General features: G+C 42.4%; 2 protein-coding genes across 5 annotated transcripts in view; one reads left to right on the top strand and one right to left on the bottom strand.

The window, feature by feature from the left end:
* atrn (attractin) overlaps positions 1 to 3,231 on the top strand; it is a 103,747-nt gene extending 100,516 nt beyond the window's left edge. For all 3 annotated transcript variants that reach the window (XM_029493620.1, XM_029493622.1, XM_029493621.1), the window contains one exon: positions 1,421 to 3,231. In XM_029493620.1, coding sequence (XP_029349480.1) covers positions 1,421 to 1,545 — 125 coding nt within the window. In that variant the 3' untranslated portion in view covers positions 1,546 to 3,231. The remainder of the gene's footprint in view (positions 1 to 1,420) is intronic.
* A 13,910-nt stretch (positions 3,232 to 17,141) lies between these two features.
* gfra4a (GDNF family receptor alpha 4a) overlaps positions 17,142 to 20,148 on the bottom strand; it is a 100,547-nt gene continuing 97,540 nt past the window's right edge. For both annotated transcript variants that reach the window (XM_029494100.1, XM_029494101.1), the window contains exon 8: positions 17,142 to 17,537. In XM_029494100.1, the coding sequence (XP_029349960.1) occupies positions 17,382 to 17,537 (156 nt within the window). In that variant the 3' untranslated portion in view covers positions 17,142 to 17,381. The remainder of the gene's footprint in view (positions 17,538 to 20,148) is intronic.

Raw genomic sequence — 20,148 nt, 5'->3', positions numbered from 1 at the left:
TGCACTTGCTTCCTTTTCTTTCTTTTTTTTTTTTTTTTTTGTATTTCCTGCCCCCCCACAGCTCCAGTCAGCACGCCTCAGGTCTTTATTAATTACGACACAGTCCTTCTGTCATGACATAACGGTCTCGGCTCTCGGTGAAGTCTTCCCTCAGGCAGATTTAGTCAGCCGAACTCCTTCCACCCTCCCACGCCCGCCAGGGTCTCCTGTTACTACACTTTTAACTCCCATGTGAACGCATCCGTTTCCATTCCTGGGGCGTCTGTCGTCAGTGTCGAAACCTTGCGGCGAATCTGCTTACGATTCAGCTCAAAATGGCTGCAAACAGCCCAGAGGAGGTCAGCGCCGCAGATTGTCTCTGAATTGTGTTTGCGGCTCATTTGGCTGAACTAAACCTCCAAGCACTCAACATGCTACAGTGAGGACTGTCAGCCTGTGTGATTTCAGAGGATGTGATCCATCCGCAGCTTCTCCCCACGGAGTTTATATTTCGCCGTCGGCTATGTGTACTCGACCAGCTAAATGTATCCATCACTGGAGATAAATGGAGTTTATTGGAATTTCATGGCTCAGAGAGTATTAATAAATGTTAATGAAGTGTGGTATAAGTTAATGATTGCCTGCACTGCGAGCCTATGATCCCACCACCTGCATGTTGTGTGTGTGTGTGTGTGTGTGTGTGTGTGTGTTTCTGTTCGAGAAACACACACACACACACAATGACAAACAATCTGTTCCAGTTCGGTTTTTCAGTCAGTAACACTTTCAAAATAATAATAATAGATTTTATATAAAGGCACCTTTCATGGCAGTCGGTCACCACAAATTACATAAGATCTGCAATTAAATATATAAAACGTACAATATAAAATCATGTTTGTAAACTCACACCGGAAAAGTGACAAAATGCAACAGAACAGAAAATTTGATTCGCTCACAATATAATGCATAAAAGGAAATAGAGGATATACTGAGCACAAAGGAGCAAAGAAAATCAATTAAAGCCATTCTGAAAGTAATAATAGAGTAAAGAATAGCAATGCAGTGAAATTGCTCCAGTAATTAATTGCTAGAGAGTGAATCCCAAATGATACAGATTTTTTTGGGGGGCTGCTGGTTATTGATATTTTGGTGCACGCAGATTTCTTCTGTGCTTAGTGGACAAATTTACTGACAATTAGTATTTTAGTAATATAAGTTAATATGTTTATGTAATATTATTTTTCACTGAGATCTATGACAGCGACTTGATTAATGAGTTCTGCAGATGAGCCTGAAACAAAGCAGTCTATTATCCACTTCATTTCTGTTAATGATCCAGTCGGTAAACATCAAGTGTTTCATGGTGATGTCTTCCTCATCAAACATCAGATTGATTGAATAACTCAGCTAACCATGACGTCTGTGTGTGCGTGTACAGGTCTGGCAGTGGCCAGTGCGCTGGTGGACGTCTCTCAGCAGATGTATGTGGGCTACAAGGAGAAGTCTGGAGGCCTGAGGAACCGCAAACAGCAGCCCACCGCACAGCCATCCACCTGTATCTGACCACGCCCACATCCTCCTCCGCCATTCCCAGCCCGACGCTCTCCCATTAGCCCCCTGCCTCGGCCCCCTCCTTCAGAGACTTCTGCCAGCTCCTCACTGGCAGGGAGAGGTGCATGATGGGATGCAGGACAAGAACATTTTGGCGAGGGGCCGAGTCGTCCGTTGGACTGAAGCCTCCTCGGTGGAACCCCGGCCCTCCTCCGGCCCCTCCTCCCACAGGAACATTTGGTCCCCTCGAACTGAACGGCAGACACTGGACAGGAGGAGGAGGAGGAGGACCGGGGGGGGGGGGGGGGGGAGGTTCTGACTCCACCCTTTCCCATCAGAAAAACATTTTAAATTTGTCGATACCGCCTCGTTAGGGTCGAGGCGGCCACGGCTTGCTGCTAGAAGAGATCCTTGTCTCGTAGTTTTTGAAAAACCCAGAGACTTTGCAACCCTCAATGTTCTTGTTTTACTTAAGTTATTGTTCTTTGTTTTGTATTGTGTAATTTTGAATGCAGGAACAAACAGGACATGTTCGACTGCACACGCACACGCAGAATCACACAAACCTACTTTCCACGCTCTCGACCCATTTGTAGTCCTTTGTCGCCTGCTGTCAAGTTCACAGCTCAGCGCTGAGAGCCGGTGTCACTGGAGTCCTGTACAGTTTGGCCTCCGAGCAAGCTAACAGCATGTTCAGTCTTCCTTTAATGAGGATCCACTGTTGGAGGCCAGCCGTGCAGCCAAAGTCCATCTAAAGTCGGTGACATTTCTAATCGGCCCGTGTGTCTTCCTCCGCTGTCTTTGGACTGCCTGGAGCTTTGTCTCTGCACCGTCTCGCTGGTTCTGTAGCCATCTGGCCGCAGAGCCAACCGCCTTCCAACTTCTCTGGGAGCGTGGCCGAGTACACAACAACACCAAGGCGACATCTTGTCCATGCTGGCTGGCCGGTTTCATCAGCCAGTGCCGATTGAAACTTTTCCAGCTAATTACTCCTCCAGTTGCACTGAAAGCCAGTGTGCCGGCACACAAGTGCGCACACATTAACACGTGAACACACGCAGCAAAGCAGCCAGTGGTGAAAGAAGAAACCCTCCAGCGTTTTAACGATTGTGCCGTCAGCAGTGCTGCGCCTGGAGCTCGTGCCAGACAGGCTTCTTATAGATCGTCTGGCTCTGATTGACTGACGTGATTAGGGTGATCTGGGTGAGGCCAGTCAGGGTGACGGTTCAGCGTCCTCTGATCATTGCCTTGGAAATCCATAGCCTCTAATTGCTGCTGCAACGCATGTCCCCCTCCTCGATAATGCCCCCTTCCTCCCGCTTCCTCCCACGATTCGATGGCAATTGCTCCGTGTCCCTGAGCAATCTACAGCTGCCCAATTAGCCCCTGCTGCAGAGAGGTCCGTGTTTAAATCGACGCAGCTACAGTGGCGCTGCTAACACCAACATTTAAGTGGCAACAGGCCGACAGCTCAACATGAAGTGCTTACATACATCACTGGATTAATCAGCCACATTGCAAATGTCCATGTCCTTTTCCTTCTTTGCACCTTTGTTAAATGCAAATTTTGACTTGACTTTGTTTCATGTATATTCATTCAGAAAAGACAAAAAAACCAAACAAAAAAAAAAAAACAATCATCCGTAACATTTCTTTTTTCTAAATACGATTCTGCTCTCTTGGGCTTATGTCCTCTTTGTGCTCCATGTGTGAGGTTTCTCTCAGCAGATGATCCCCCCCCCCCCCCCCCCCGCTTTTCTTTTCCATTTATATCTGCTTTACCTGCTCTTTCTGCAGTCCTTATCTGAAATCACTGGTCCATTTATAAAGAAACAGGACTTTGTCAACTGGGGAAAATGAGGCAAAGCAAGATGAAAAACAAGATGCAAATACAAGAGACACAAAAAGAAAAAGAAACCTCAGGCTGCTTGTTGAAAACAGAGCTGTTGCTTTGAAATGTCAGGAGTAATTTTCTGTTTCTTATGTGCATCGGTGTGTCAGATCTACATTTCTTACCTTTTATCTTCTCTCCATCGGCACTGACCATCACAGCAGGCGTGAATTAGTGCATGCTGGTCGTCTGTGCTGAATTTAAGTTTCACACTACACACACCTGAAGGAGTTTTAAAGCAGCAGCAGCAACAATAAAGAGAAGAAATATTTCCTCCCTCTCCCACAAAGTTATTACCTTCCTGTCTTCAGACAAGTGGAGTTATAGAACAATAAAATAACCTGCATTCTGTCCTAAAGAGCTCTGTGTGTGTAGTTCCAGGCGCTCGCGTGTGTTCACCATGCTGGAGCTGCTCACCATCTGGTTAAAGGGCACACTTTTAGCTCCGGAAAAAGGTCAGCGCAGAAAGCATGAACAAAGTTGACATTCTGTAATTATAGAGAGCTGGAACTCCACTCAGCGAACCCCGCAAGCATCACCACCTTCAGCAGTCGGTCTGTCCGAATGTGCACGGAGGAATTGCAGCACTTCAACATGCACTCTACTCTCATCAGGCTTTTTTTTTCTGCTCTCAAAAAGAGTTTGAGTTGTTTATTTAATTTTTTTTTTTTTTTTTTTTGGGTGGGGGTGGGGGGGGTGGCGCTGGTACAGATTTAATGTTTTGGTTTTTTTTTCACTTCTGCTGAGACTGAATAGTAGAAAATCACCATCGAGTCTCAGCGAAAGGTTGGAAATTTGGCACATGGTTGATAAGTTGCTCCATCTAAGTAGGAATTTAAGAAAAAAACCTCCCACCAAAATCATATCTATGTTGTATAAAGCGTTTTTTTTTTTTAAACGCTGCTTCTGTCAGGCGGTGGTAGTTTTATTATTTTTTTATTATTATTATTTCCCTCCTACAGTCTCTCCCCTACACATCCGTCACTTCTTTCTCAGGTGTATGTGGCTTTGTTTGCCTGCACTATCGGTCTGTTTGGCAGGTAACCAGCCTTTGTTTGAAGGTGTTCAATTCCAAAAGTCTCTGAGTGGTAAAATGCTGACAACAGCAGGGACATTTTTGGGATGTACGAGCCTCTGGGGTACAGGAAAGCAGAGATTTTCTTCTTTCTTGGCAGAATTTGTACCACTTCCACTGACTTCAGAAAGTTGCTTTTATCAGAAAACTTTGTGGCGTGTGACCTCGGGCTGATGGAGACCAGAGAGAGGCGAGCAAACGTAACCAGCAACGTCACGTGACCCATCACCAGGCGGTCACCGTTCTGGGTTTCTGTCCGCCGCAGCATCAGCACATTTCAACAAGAGCAGCTCTGAGATCAGCCAACAGCGCTCAAATTACATTTGATTTTCTAATTTTCTACACAAAATACCTGTCCACTGTTAGAAAAATCACTCTCTGGTAACAATACTCAGCGACAGAATCTGTGACTGCTGTCATCTCCAGTTGCAAATTTCATCTTATCTCATATTGAAATCATTCATGGACGATTTCTACAGCTGATTCAAATGTACTGTAGTAACAATGTCAAGAAGAATCAAGATTGTGTGTTTGTTTTTTTCCTTTATAAATGAATGTAAAATGAAAAATCACCTGTGCGGCCAAGGTAAACTGGAACTCCATGGGGGGGGGGGGCAGCCTGTGTTCTGGCCCCGGGGCGACAGGGTGGTGCAGCTGTGAACACAGAGAGGGCAAAACTGAAAGGTCCCAGGTTCAGACCGTGAAAGGGAAGAAACAAGATGTTTCCAGCCACCAGCCTGTAAAGCTACGATCAGCTTGTTGGTGCCTCAGACAGACAGTTTCTGGGTCCAGCAGTTTGTTTTTGAACAGTTTAACACTTTCAACACTGACAGACTAAACTTTGTGAATCCTGCTTTGTCATCCTGTGTGGCCAATCTCTCTAATTTCAAACTGAAACATCAGCAGAGCGATCAGAAATAAGCTTTTATCTGTAAAGACTGTTTGACCCAGATCTGTTGTCAGCAGGTGATTAAGGGAGGAAACCCAAAATGCCTGGTCTGTCACTCTCGTCCTCCCACACAGGTGTGTTCATTCTTCTCTGCACTGCGTGGGCGTGCTCAGACAGTGTTTGACTGACATCTCCTTCACTCCCCTGCTAGTTTGGCTGCACCTGTTAGACTAATGTGGAGTTCTGTGGCAGAGCTGGATATGACCTAAATCCTACAACACAAAGTACCTTAATGATCCATGTGGTTTTTGATACAAATATTTTTTAAAGCATCTGCTCGGACACATTGACGCTGTTTTTCCAGTTAGATGCACTCTAGCTAACTTCTGCCTGGTAACGTTGGCAGACTTAAATCCTGCATTGTTTACATGACTCTACTAGCACATTGTCCATTACTACCGCCTGCAGGTCAGTGGATTAGGTTTCAGCTTATCGATGATCCACTGTGGTCAGAAACAAAAACAGGGTAACCTTAAGTTACTACTGATGTCATTTCCTGCTGCTGCTGTTTCACAATAAAAGTTTTTCTCCAGTAGAAGCTGTTATTGTAAAGCAGCGATGGGAAAAATGAAATAAGTTGATTCCTGAAGTATCAAAGCATCACAGTAGTTCTGCACTTAAATTAAACAAGACATGGCCGAGCACCAAAGTGTCTTTTACGGTGCTGGACGCTCGGTTAGCTTGGTGCAAGTATCCTTAGGCTTTCTGGAAAAACAGCATTAAGAAGAAGTGACGCATACTGTGTTGATGTGGCAGAGGGTTAAAATGAACCTTTTTTCATTTAAGTCCAGCTGCAAAGAAGAAGACTGTCCCATTCACCCAAAAACAAGATGTTGTAGAAGTGGCAAATCAAAACACATGAGCACAGCACAAACCTTCCCCTGTCCGGAAAGAGCTCGACTTACTCTGGTTAAGCGTCTGCTCTTTCACGCGTCAAAGCCCTGCAGCGAAACGTGAACTTTACTTTGGCCCTGTATCGATGTTGCTTTACAGGATTTCTGGGTCCTAAAGTTCAGATCTTCCACGTGATTACCTCTGTCCAACATCTACCGCTGCGCAAGCGTGAAGCGGCCCAGAGCTTCTCAAAATATCTGACAGGGAGTGTCGGAGTTTGCGAAGGGAAATGATTATGAGCCTCGTGCACGGTCTGTCATCGTGCCGCTGCACCGCACCGCAAAACCTGCTGCATTAGTTTTGATTCCAAGAGATGAGCAACTGGCTAGCTGTCACCCTGCTATCCCTGCCTCAGTCCTTATCGGGTAACACTACATTTACAGTGGCCTTATTTCAGCCTACTTAATCTCTGTATTAACTGATCCATGTGAGCAGCAGACACATATTTATAAATACTGGAAACCTTCCAACTATTCACAATACAAGTAGAATTTTTGTCCAACACTGGCAGCATTAATAATTATTTAAAATGCTTTAATACACAGGTTGAAGCAACAGAAAAAGGTCATTGTAAAATCAGGCTTTACCCTATTTCTTTCTTTCTGTCTCTCTTTGTATAGCGGCATTATATATACTGATGAGGTAGTTTGTTAATATGTATAATTTAGCAGTCGCTCTGTTTTGTTTCGTTTTTTTGTAAATAATGAGGAAGTATTGTGAATGACATTTGTTGAATGGTTTAAAAAAAAAAAAGTCATTCATGGCAAACCTCTCCAGGCTTTTAAAAATGTGACTACAGCATATTTTGTATGTAAGACAGCAGTGTAAAGATGAACAAGCATTACTAGAAACTGATGAAACTACATGTAAAACTTGATAGTTAATGACCTTGTAATTACTGATGTACATAAAAGAATGACAGAACATTTTTGTCTATTATTAAATGTGAAAAACCAAATCCGTTGCTGTTTGGGTTGTTAATTACGTCTCACTTCATGCCAAACTCCCCCTGTAGCATTTCTTTGAATTTGCCTGCAGTGCCAGAGGGGAGGTGCCTCAGAACATGAACATTTTCTGGGAAAAAATCTAAAATTGAAAAATATTTTTGGATGGTACAGATACCAGAAACACTGAGTAACAGCCCCAAGAGGCTGCAATGATGAATCTTTAAAATCCAATGATTTTATCCTCAGGAGAGCATAAATACCAAAAAATGGCATTCTTTAAAAGTTTTTTCTTGACTCGAGTTTGACTTGAAAAGGACACAGATCGTTTTTTTTGTTGTAAAAGGTCAAGTTGGCTATTATAGCACATTGCTTCATCCTCTGGGATAACATGGGTTAATTCACAGATGTTAGAATGCGACATAAGCTGGTGACCTTAATAGACGTTAGTCTTGTTAAACATTCTCATTGTTGCCATGTTAGCAGAGTAATGGTAGCATTTAACTCAAAGCAGGTCTTGGCCCAAAGACGTGCTGAGAGATGCCCAGCAGGGCAACTAATAGGAGCACATCTTTCTAGAACATGTTGGCCAAAACATAAAACAATGCAGGAAGCATCTTGGTTACACAACCGTTCATATGGCCAAAAAAATATAATCACTTATCATTTCCTGACATATTAAATGGACATTAGTTTACTTGAACTGTGGCCTGGAGCAGTAAGTGGAGAGGGCTTCTACCCCGGGGAGCACGAATATAGGCAAAAATTTCCATTACATTCACAAAAAATTCTGTGACATTTATAACAACATTGCTGGCAGCTGGATGCCAAAGAATTAAAGTATGTTTACTGTGTTGCAGTTACGGTACAATATACCTATGAAAATCTAATTAACCCTAAAAAAAATGTAACAAACTGATTTTAGATTTTTTTTTGCTGTAACCAAATTGAACATGGAGAAAACAGCAGAGACCTTCTTTGTCTTGAAAATATAATTTAAATAATCCTCCTTCTGATATTAAACTTGCCCCATCATTGTGATCTTGTAAACACAAAGTAAAGATCCTCCTATTCAGTCAAACATTTTCTGTAACGCTCGTGGACACACAATCACCAACCCAAAGCATTTCACAGCTCTGTAGCTAGCAATTCACTCTTTCTCTGCTCTGCCTTTGTATGGCTCTGTAGCAGGTTTACTCACGCTTTAAAATACCAAATAACTTTGGTGGAAAAAAGGGTATTACAAGGCTGAAGAATCTTAGAAGAACACTGTAACTGCCTTTCAACGTGTTCTGACTAGCAGATACTAAATCCACGTTGCTTGCTTCGCATGCATCTGGGAGATTGGGAGAACAAAAAGAACCTAACATAAGTCCATTTAACTAAAATAATCAGCCATGTGATGTTTAGTGAGAAATCAAATTTAACCAGTCACACTACCTGCCTGGCATTTCATGACTCAGTCAAACATGACTGCTTCATTTCTAGTGTGTTGTTTTGTTTCTATATACTGTATGACATGGTGCTATACAAATACATTTTATTTTGAAAGTAGTCTGAGCTTTTTATGAAACTATTTAATAACAACAATTCAATAAGAACAAATTGAATTGTCGGTCTGTTTACTTACCTCTCCGACCATCTGGTGATACATGGTCCCTCCTGGTTCTTCAGCACCATCATGGTCTCACGGGTCACGTTCTGCTGTGGCTCCTTGGCTCTGTTAAACGCAGAGAAAGGACACACCACCTGAATATCTATTTTGTTTAGCTCATTAACTGCACATCACATCTTTAGGAGGATTCTAGTACACTGACTGCCATCTACTCTACACACATGAAATAAAACTAAACATATTAAACACCAGGGAGTACATTTGTGTCTAAATGAGTGCTGCCTTCAGGCTGAAGGTGTTCAATTAGTTGTTCAGGAATTAAAAATGGTATGACAGACAGTACAATCAACTGTATGTAATGTACTGTATAGCAGATCATAGATCTTAACAGGAACTCAGATTTACGGATTCATTGTGTGTTGTTTGGTATTAACTAAATAGATCATTCATTAATGAGGGACAGAAAGAGTCTGAACACGGTTAATGTTTTCTTCATTACAGTGATGAACAACCTGCTGCACATTTAAAGTGCTCTATCATACACAGTTCTCTGATAGTTCACTAATTCAGCATTTTGTTTCAGAGATCACATGTGATGGTCACTTTGAACTCCGGCTTCTCTCCCGTTCCCTGTGTTGGACCAACACTTCTGTATGAGAGTGTTGTGTTCTTGTATCTCTACAGAATGATGCCTCTTAACTGCCCTTACAACCCAAGTATCCTTTTAGTGATTACTCACCGATGAATGAATGAATGAATGAATGAATGAATGAAGGTCTGGTTCCCGCCATGGCAGCCATGATGGCCGCAGAGTTCAGCTCCTCCTGTCTGTCTCTTTTCTGTTCGGTGGTTAAAATGTCTACAGTGTCCATTCCAAGAGACATCCCAGTTCGTTTGAGCTTTCAACCATCTGATGATGATGGTTTTTAATATTTACCAACAAACGAACTAAATTAGCTCCTCCTACATTGGAAAAGATGCTATCGTGGCTAGCACGCTAATCGCGTTAGCTTTTGACTTGAACAGAAATGTTAATGAAGCAGAATAAACTTGGACGAACAGCGTTGTGGATCCTGCACCCGATGAAACTTCCTCTTTAGCTGTTGGTGAAAACTTTGATGGGACATTTTAACCGAACAGCTTTCAGACTTTGTTTGTCCGATTTCATCTGTCTGACCAAGGGCTTCCTGTTTGAAGCACGCCCACTTTTCTGATTGGCCTGACGGGCCGGTGACAACCAATGAAATTAAGGAGAGTGAATCCGGACAGAATGACTCCGCCTACAGTTAGGTTGTGAACTCGTCATGTTCATGTCCGCCGTAAACAAACTATTTAAATGTCTAAACTTTTTTACAGAATGTCTTTTAATTCATCGTTTAATTCAAAAGGAAATCGCACGAACTTCACAAAAAATACAGCTTTTTTTTTATAAACTGTTATTTTTTTTCAGGAAGTAAAGTAATTAATCGCCCGAACAGTCACCCGATGTTCCCGGATGTTGACTATTAAGGGGCGGGCTCACTCGTCATTGGACAATCAGGTCTGAGTGCTCCCTGTGACGAACGTCACTAATTAAGCTTAATTTATTCAACTGTAACATCTCACGAATATTTATTTTACTGATATAATTAGTTTAAGTGATTGTTTTTTGTTTCCTTATTTAGTAAAATATCAATGTCTGATATGAAAATCAAAAAATCAAAATTACAACAGCCAGGTGTGCGATTACATGACTTTACTGTAAACACTGCCGGCTCACAGAAAATGAGTTACTGTAAACTTTTTGTTTTAATAAAGGTTTTGACCTGTTGCTGGAGAGTTAGTGTCAGAGAAGGGACCAAAACAGTGCAGTTCTTCTTCTGCTTATTATCCATTTAATCAAGAAATTGGCTGTCCAGATAGATATTCGGGTTAATTTGGCAGAGAAAAGGTCTCCAGGTGTGACTCAGGGCTTTTTCTTCCGGTGGATTGGATCACGCTGCAACGACACGCCCGTCTGCTGCTCCAAGTGGGGTGAAACAAATGTTGAGTATTATTATTTGTAAATACACTTCTCCGCGGGCCCGTTTTCAAATAATCGCTGCTATTTTTAATGCTGCTGTTGATGTTTGGGGGCCCTCCAGCTAAGCGGCGACAGGAGAGGCTGAGTGTCACCAAGCGGCTGTGTTTCCACCAGCAATAATTCATCACCAGTCATCCTGCATCTCGCTCCCTTTAATCTCCCCTTCCTCCTTCTCGTCTCTCACTTAATGTTTCTTTTTGTCTCCATCTATTCCTCTTTTCACTCCTCATCTTTTTCTTCTGCCTCTGAGCCCTCTCCTCTCTCCTTCCATTCTTCTTTGACTTTCTTTCTCTCTTTCTCTTTCTGCCTGGGATCTGTTATTGTCCTCTGTCGTTTCTTGCTGCTCTTCCAGTCCCTAACTTCTTTTGCTCACCTCAGCTTTTTGTTTGTTTCACATATTTTTTTTACTGTTCATCGTCTCTTTTCCCTTCTCCTGTCAGCTGTCACCCACTCTTCCTCGTGTTTTCATGCCACTGTGCTCAAACTTTCTTTCTTCCCCCCTTTTCATTTTTATCCCTTCTCCTTTTGTCCTTTACTATCACCATTAATGCTCTGCTCTTCTACCCAGCTTCTCTGTTCTTCTGTCTAATTCCTCCTTTTCTCATTTCCTTTTCCGTTCTCCTCGACTTTCTGCCCTTTCTCTCCCTTTTTCACTTTGCCCTCCTCTCTTCACCACTTCTCCTGACCCTGCTCTCTCTCTCCTTCCCGCCTCCAGAGCTCCGATACACCGTAAACAGATGATTCGGTGCTGTCCTTTGATTCCAAGTCTTTGACTAAATCCGTCCTGATCGTCTTGACAGGCTGTACGCTGCTGCTCCGCAGCCCTGTGCAGATAATGAGGCCCAATTTTCCTATTTTTTCCTTTACATTATGTTATGTTTATGAAACAGTTCTCTTCCTCACCATCATCATCCTCTGAGTTTAGTTCAGAGTCAACACAGACAGCTTGAGAGTTAACATGTGTCTGCCCATCCAGGTCATCTTGTCTGTATTGCTTTCACCAAACAATCTAATGTAATTTTCTCTCTTCAGCTTTGATTTGGTTGGTTTTTCAGCAGAGCTGTCAGGGGCAATAATGTCTGTATAAAATTTCCCTCGTCGCATTTCAGATTTGCTGAACAAAGGTTACACAGTGAAATATAATTCTCAGAAATGCTGTATTTGTGTTTTCTGGTAGCATCAGGTTATTTTCTCCCTCTCTCGCTTCTCACATCTTGTTGACAGCGTCAGATACATTAGTACAATTAGGAAACAATTCTCTGAGGAGTTTTTTTCCGATCTGTCCGCCCCCTCCACTTCATCCTTTACACAGAGCTGTCAGATTTTGACTTATGATGTTTTCCCCCTCAGTACTTATTATGTTGGAGGATTTCACTCATACGTAATCTGCCATAAATCCCTATTTGGGGAAAAAAAAAAAATTCAGCTGTTTGCCAATGAGCCCAAAAAATAAACAGGTGTCTTCTGAAATTATAAATATCATTGAAGATGTTACTAATGGCACAAAATGGTTGCATGACTGTAATTAGTCTCTTTGCTTCACTCTTCATCAGCTCGATTACATCACATTGTAGATGCCAGGGTTCATATTTTGATCAAAATCATTTATACACAGTTCATAGTTAATCATATCTAAAGTGCTATAATTGAAAGATTGATCAGGAAACACCCTTCAACCTTCAGCTGTCTGTCATGGATCTGAGCTCCGCCTGGCTTTTTAGAAAAAAAAAAAAAAGATTTTACCACAAAGACAGCATATATTTTAGGCCTGTAACAGACAACAGGCAGAGCCAGTGTCAGCAGATAATGTTAAATATTTTAATTGTAGAACTAATTGGCCAGCTGGAGTCGTGAGCTTCAGGTTCACTGTGCTGCTACCTGAAGGTGGTTTCTTACCATCCATCTCTAAAAATGCTTCAATGCTATTTTCTGCCAGAAACTCTCCCTTTTGAACCCATTCTTCCCTTTTCCTTCGGTGTAACAGAGCCTTCATGATAATTGCACCATCTGCTCTCACTTGCGTGCAAACGTGTCACCTGTTGTTATCACCTGACTTGTAGCAAGTTGAGTATTGTCATTTTCAATTGTCATGCTTTATATACCGATATTTTCCTATTTTTTCCTGATCCGCTGTTTTTGTCCTGAGCCAGACGGATACTGGTCTGGCTCAAGAGCAGTCTGGAGGAAATTGGAGTTGAAGTTTTGATAAAGATCACCTTATCAGCTTGTGCAGTGTTTTGTGGCCTCATCATCGTCTTTTCAGAGTATTTTTCTTCCTGCCAAGAAAACAAATCTGAAAAGCTCCCTCCTTGTTTGTTTTTTGACGAGGCGCTGCCGGTCAGTCCTGCAGCTGGTTCTTGATCCTGAACTCCACAAAGGGCACTGCTAATGTTACTCTGTGCCTTTTAAAGAGCCAAAGAAAGCAAAGGCAAAAAACAAACAAACAAACAAACAGCTGAATAGTCACAAGGTGAGCTAAGAGACTGCACACATCGATGCGTATGTCATATAACAGATTGTGCGTTGTGCTGAGACCAGCTCCAAGCTGCTCACACCAGTCACGCTCTGGTTTGTATTTATATGTGTATATGTATCTATATATACTTATACTGAGCATGCCGGTTGGGAAACTACATCTGATTCCGCATTGACAAAAATTCTGAATATAAATTATTTTATCCACATGATGATGTAAACAAACTTTTATTTGCTCAGAAACAGAAATTAATTAATTAATTAATTAATTAAATTAAACAAGAAATTAAACTCTAAAGACACAACATTTAAAATTAGCCGCAGTTGAGAGTCAGATTGTTTTTTGAGAAACTTCAGACTCGCTGACATCTTCGATGGCGCTTCAAAATAGTTGTTTTCTATTTTTCTTTTTGATTTAGAGCAGCCTCTGCGCTCTTTAAACAAGGTCAGGAGAGGTGAAGTTTGAAAGCAAACATCACCTCGCACTTAGCTTCATGGTGGTCAGAGAGTTTTATTAGACTGCAGCAGCAGCCATTGACTGAACAGCCACAGTATGTGTGACAGCAGGAGGGCTGTCCCACATAGCCGATGACCCAAAACATCGAGGCTGGCGCCAATTATGGCCACCATATGCAAAACACAGGTGGCGTACAAGCAGCTGGAGTCTCACTTTGTAAACGGATGACTGCCGGAGCTTTTGGGGGTTTTTCTGGCCAAAATAAGCAGACGTGTATGAAACAATGGCGCAGTGATTCTTTTTATTTGTGGGGGATAATTTTGCAGATTGGAAATGTTTGAATCTTGTACAGTGCTCATAAATGCATCGTAGCCTGAAGGTACGGAGAAGGCTAAAAGAAACACAAATCTCCTCTTGGTTTGATTACACCAGGGGTCTCATTTATTAATCTTTCTGATGGACAAATTTGTGCTCAGAGTTGTGCTTTGTAAAACTTTGAAGTCAGAATCAGTCTCTCAGTGATTTTTTCTGGCTGACAAATCAAAAGTAAAATTTGGAATCAAATCGTATGTATCTAACAGGCGTCATATTTAATGTGTACACACACTGTATTATAACATCTTTAGAAATCCTTCCCCATGCCACCGAATGCCAGGAGTGCTGCTTCCTCTGGAACATAGAGGTGATGCTGAAATCTGATGAGTCAGGATGAAGGTCAAGAGACACGACTCGTCAGGGAGCCTCCTCTCTGCACTAGAAAATTGGTTACAGCGTTGACTTTATTTGCAGGAAGTGACCCACATCACAGCTGGGCCTCCGCCGGCGCCCGCTGACTGGATAAATCACAGGACAATTCAAAACGGGGCACCAGAGCTCGGCTGGTGACGCAGCGTGACAAGAGACGGAGGTCTTAACGCCAGGAGACCGCATCACTGCAGATCTGGTGACGTTTAAAGGGTTAGTTCACTAAATCCTAAGAAACACTTTTGTCATGTGGCGCTGTATCCAGGCACACCCGGAAACGGATCGGAGGAAGAAGATGAATGAATGAACTACACTTGGTCTTTCTGTATCTAATGTGGTCAAGCCTCAGTGTGCGTCGTTTCAGGGACTCATTTTTCTTTCCAGACAAGTAGATTTTTTGAATTCTTAAATCCTCTCACTCACAGCAGCCACCAATGTAATGCCAGGAAGATGGAGTGAAATTAAAACCTCTGACGTTTACGAGCTATCAGGTTTAGTCACCAAATCTCAGAAGAACTCTGAATCAGCTTTTATATTTGATGCTGTTCTCTCCATTGGCACTCAAATTTTAGTCACAGCAAACATTCACCAAATATGAACATGTGAACTTCTTGTTGCCCAAATCACAGTGTTGTTGTTTTTCAGTTTCAAAATGAACCAAAAATTATTTTACACGTCTTGTAACGAAACAAAAGATCTCTAGAGTGATTTTCTCGGCTCCTTTTCACGTCTCTCTCTCTCTCACAAACACATCGATTGGTCACAAATAGAATATCACTCAGAAAATATCACGCACCAACATTAGCATCATACAGCAGAGTATGTCGTGTTAAAGCAGCACCAATTCATATTCTTACTCTGGTCAAAAAAACCAAACAACGAATAAGAGCTGATGCTGCTTTAAACCAGTGATAAAATAATGAAGCAAACGAGCTGAAGTGATCATGTGATTGAGCGGTTCTCTGGAGGAAACACAAACCTGAGCACGACAGACAGCCACAGAGTGAAGCTGTGAGAGTGTGGTCCAAAAGAAAAGTGCTTTTTAATGTTGTGAGCAGTACAAACAAGATCTCAGCCATCTCTTTTGTATTTGGACGGCGACCTCGGGGAGCAGTACCTCAAAAACCCGGGCAAACACAACTGAACTATCTGCATGTTTAGACATCAGTGAGAAAACAGTGTGAGGTGAGCCGGCCCTGTAACAACAGCCACTGATGTTATATGGGAAACACTTTGTGCTTTTTAAATGTTAACTTTAAATCTACATGGACATCGCCGAGGAAGCATGAACAGTTTTTTGTTTTTTTGTCTTGTGCTGTCATGAAGATGTTATGAGTTCATAGCGTGTTAGCTTTGTCAGGTCCAACATCATTCTCACCACGTCTGCTCGTAGTTTCTCCTCACTCAGCCTCAGCATCCTGACGTGTCCACTCCACGAGCAGAGCTGTGCTTTAACAGTACATATCCAAAATCCTCGGACGCGTCCCGATGAGAGGAGGAGTCCCAGCAGGTCGCCACCTTCCTCCTGCGGCGGCGAAAGCATGATTGGTCACAAACAGGTGGATAAATATCTGTTTTCTCTGCTGCAAAGTCCACACACATTTAAAAAATATTCACGTGTCCATCTCTTGTTACTTCATCAAAACCAAACAATGATATTTTTTGATATATATATTTCTGATGAGGAGCAGACACAAACCAAAAGTGTCAGGCCTTCACACTTAAAGCTTAATGGACGAGTACACAAAGAGTCCTTCCCAAACTGAGATGTCGGCCATTTACAGTAGAAAGTAACATCTACAAATGATCATTAAAACAAATTACAACACCTCAAAGAAAAGTAGGTCCTTGTTTGACGAAATAGAACACATTTACAGACTTTGGGAGATCTTCGTTACCTCATTTCAATGCTGAATTTCAATAATTCCACAAAGAAATTTTATTTGGAAACAAGCTCTTCGTGCCGACAGATTAAAACACAACAACAAACGATCAGAATATCATTGTGATCTGATTCAATAGTAACGTGCTTCCGTCTAACATTTTGGGTCATAAAATTCCGCCGATTGAATGAAAAAATGAAATAAAAGAAATGTGGCATTGAAATAAAGCACAGAGCTGAAAGAGCAGAGTGTGAAAGGACATACACACTTTAAATCCACCTTAAATCTCATGTAACATCATCACAGCTCATCTGAGAGAAAAGTCTTAACATTTAATATTTTTCTTTTACATCAAGGAATGTTCAAAGACAATTTTTTAATATCTTTATATATATATATATGTTTCATAGATTTCAGTGTCTCTTCACTGTACACCTTCTGAACCCACCGGCCCTCCTCACCGCAGCTCCCACGTTATTTACGGAGCAAAGTGTGTCGTTCGTAACAGGTTGTTTTGTTTGGGCAGGCGTGAAGCGAGAAATGAGGTGTGTACTTCCCGCCCCCCCCCCACCACCACCTTCTCCAGCCCCCCCCACCCCTCCACCCAGTCCAGTCCTCCCCAGAGCAGATCTGCTCTGAGTCACGATTCACAGAAAAAGATTATGTGTGGTTTTGGTGACAGGGAGGGAGAGGTGGGAGGGGGGGGCAGGACAGGGTTGACCCCCCCTCCCCCCTCTCCTCCTCCTCAAAACAAACCATCATTTGACACATAGAAATGGCTCTTCTCTCTCTCTCACCCCCACCTTCCCCCTCCCAGGTCTGGAGTTTTGTCCGTGGAGGCCTGGGGGGGCGAGGCCTCTCAGTAATCAGAGAGCAGCAGCAGCAGGGCGGGCAGCAGCCAGCCCAGCCCCCCCAGCAGGGAGGGGCAGACCGGCCCGGCGCCGCGGTCCGACAGGCCCGGAGACGGAAGGGTGGAGTCTCCGTCGTCGTCCCACAGTCTGTCGTTCTCATTGACCTAAAAGAAAAACAGACAGTTCAACCTGTTTTCACCCTAAAGGGGGGTGAAAACTAAGACAAGTGGGGGGACATCTCCGTTTATCAGCAGAACAGTGAGAGAACAGTGAACACATTCACAGCAACAGCACTTCACTGTGCACATCAAGAGATCAGCTCGATGCACACAGTGTCAGCCATCTTGGTTTTTCCAAACCAGCAGACCATCCTGATTGGTTGATAACAGTTTGTCAATCACACAGTAACCACGCCCCCTCAATAAAAAAACATATTTACTGAGCTAATAAATCAATTCAGAAGTAGAATAGACTTCCACACAGTTTGGCTGTTTTATAGCCAGCGGAGTCGCTCCCTTGAGGGTCATGGTTGGGACTAATAAGAACGCCATTAAAATGAGTTAAGCAGCCGATCCTGAGTCGAGGATTACTAATGTCCATTTGAAATTTAAAATTCTAATTTAGTGTATGCAAAGAATTTCAGCCATGGTCCAAACGTTTAAATGATTCAGTGTTCTGACCTTCAGCAGGAACACTTTGACCGCTACAGACTCGCATCCAAAAAAACACTTTGTGGTGTTCAAACAGAGTGAAATCAATGAGCTCTCAGGTTTCTGAGTATTGTAGACTTCACTGGAGTGATTATTTAATGCTGCTAATTAAAGAAGAACTTGTTGTGATGTGAACCTACTTCCTTTACCGCTGCTGAATTTTTTATGGTATGTTTACAACTGGAGCTCAGGATCATGTTTGTTTTTCCATTTGATGAGCTCGTTGACCTTCATTTGTATGCACACAGGAAAATATTCTTGGCATCCGTTGATTGGTTTCCCAGATTTGAGTCTATAATCCATATTTGTCTGAACGTTGCCTCCATAACAACGCAGAAACATTTACATACAAAAAGGTAAAGGTATATGTAACTGAGAGATTCATTTGTTTTCAGACTCTTTAATTAGCATTTCATTTGCATTTTTTTTGCCTCACAATTTACTGGTGAAAATGTGAGTTGTGCTCCTGGAAGACAACAGATAACTGCATTCATATCTCATTAATTAAGGCGGCCTTCTTCCTCCTGCAGTTTGCTGTTTTTCTCATCTCGGTGCTGTCTGCCGAATTCATCTCCATCCTCGACCCGACTGGGGGAGGCAGCCAGCGTTCCACCTCTTTAAAGGTGCTTTTTCTTTGTTGCTCTGCTGCTGCTCTTTATGAGAAGTGGCCTGACATTATTCCGCTCCTTCTAAATTAAATTCACTCAATGATAAATTACTACTTTGTTAATTAAAACCGAGATGCTTGTTTTTCAGAAAATAAGTTGAATCTACGAGCTTTAAAGTGACAGTTTGGAATATTTGACTTATTGGGATTACAATAAATATCATTTGATAAATTGCCAGCAGAGACATCAGATGTCACTGAACTCATAAACTGCTAACTGCTCAGCTCAGTCATTAACTGATGAATTCATGAAAAGTCAGGAAAAGGGTGAAGGTGTCAGTTTAAATGTGCAGCAGGTCGTTTATTACTGTGACAGCAGGTAACATTGATGCCAGTTATGCAGGTCAAAATTAAAAAACATCACAGTCTGTTGGACACAAAAAACTAAATCTGGTGGTCTAAACCAGAAAAGGCCACAAATTACAGTATTTTCCATATCTATTCCAAATTTAAGTTATCAGTCTCCCTCATCACTGATAATCTGCGTTTCTATCAGCTCCGAATGAATCGTGTGCTGATATCGTCAGCGTGTTGGCTGTAGTAGGTTTGAAGCACCGGCAGAGAAGCAGAGAGCTGCTGTGTTTGTGGAAATCCACTAAAATAAGTGAAAACCACACAGCAGTTTGTGTTTGCACTTTATTTTGGATTCTTTCACCGCTTTGTCTCGTCGTCAAACCGCCGTGCTCCAAGGCCAAAGTTTGGCGCTCAGTACTCTGAGTCAGAGAGATGAAGCTGAGAAAACATTCAAAATAAAGCACTTCAACAGACTTCTCTCTCTCTCCGAAGTGGCTGAAACTCATCTCAGGGGGCAGCACGTCACTCATCTCCAAATCTACTGCGGATGTTTAAGTACTTCACACAGCCTCAAGTCAAATATTCCCAACTAACGCTTTAATGGCGCTAAGTGAGTTAACCTGTCGTCCTGACTCACGTCCTCAGTACTCTGGGGAAGTCAGAGCTCGTTAAGATGCACAGCCACGTCCTGCGTGTGGCGTTAATTTTTGTTGCTTTATCAGACAGAGTTATTTAGATGTGACAGGATGCTGGTTGAAGTCTGACGATGTGACCCCGAGGCAGCTCTCCAGAGCTAATTTACTGGTTTAATTAACTTTTGACTGGTATCTACTCCGTCACGCTTTATTTAATCCTGAGCTGATGGTCGTCTATCAGGTGACATGATGTCACTTTTCTGTTTACCTTCTCTTTGTTTGGTAACATGAAGTCAAACACTGTCAGCATGATTCAGACCGTTCAGACGTGAACGTGTCATTTGGGCTTCTGGCCTTTTTCTTTCTCTCCTCGGGAGAAACTAAGTGGCCTGGTTATATATTAGCCTTGTGAAGTTTGTTTATATCTGTCAGCACGTTGCCAGTTGTGTTATCTACAGCATTTTTGTGC

The sequence above is a fragment of the Echeneis naucrates genome, chromosome 22 (assembly GCF_900963305.1).
Source record: "Echeneis naucrates chromosome 22, fEcheNa1.1, whole genome shotgun sequence".
In the NCBI taxonomy this organism is placed as follows: Eukaryota; Metazoa; Chordata; class Actinopteri; order Carangiformes; family Echeneidae; genus Echeneis; species Echeneis naucrates.
The sequence above is the reverse complement of the archived record's forward strand: the minus strand, read 5'-3'. Positions and strand labels throughout refer to the sequence as shown.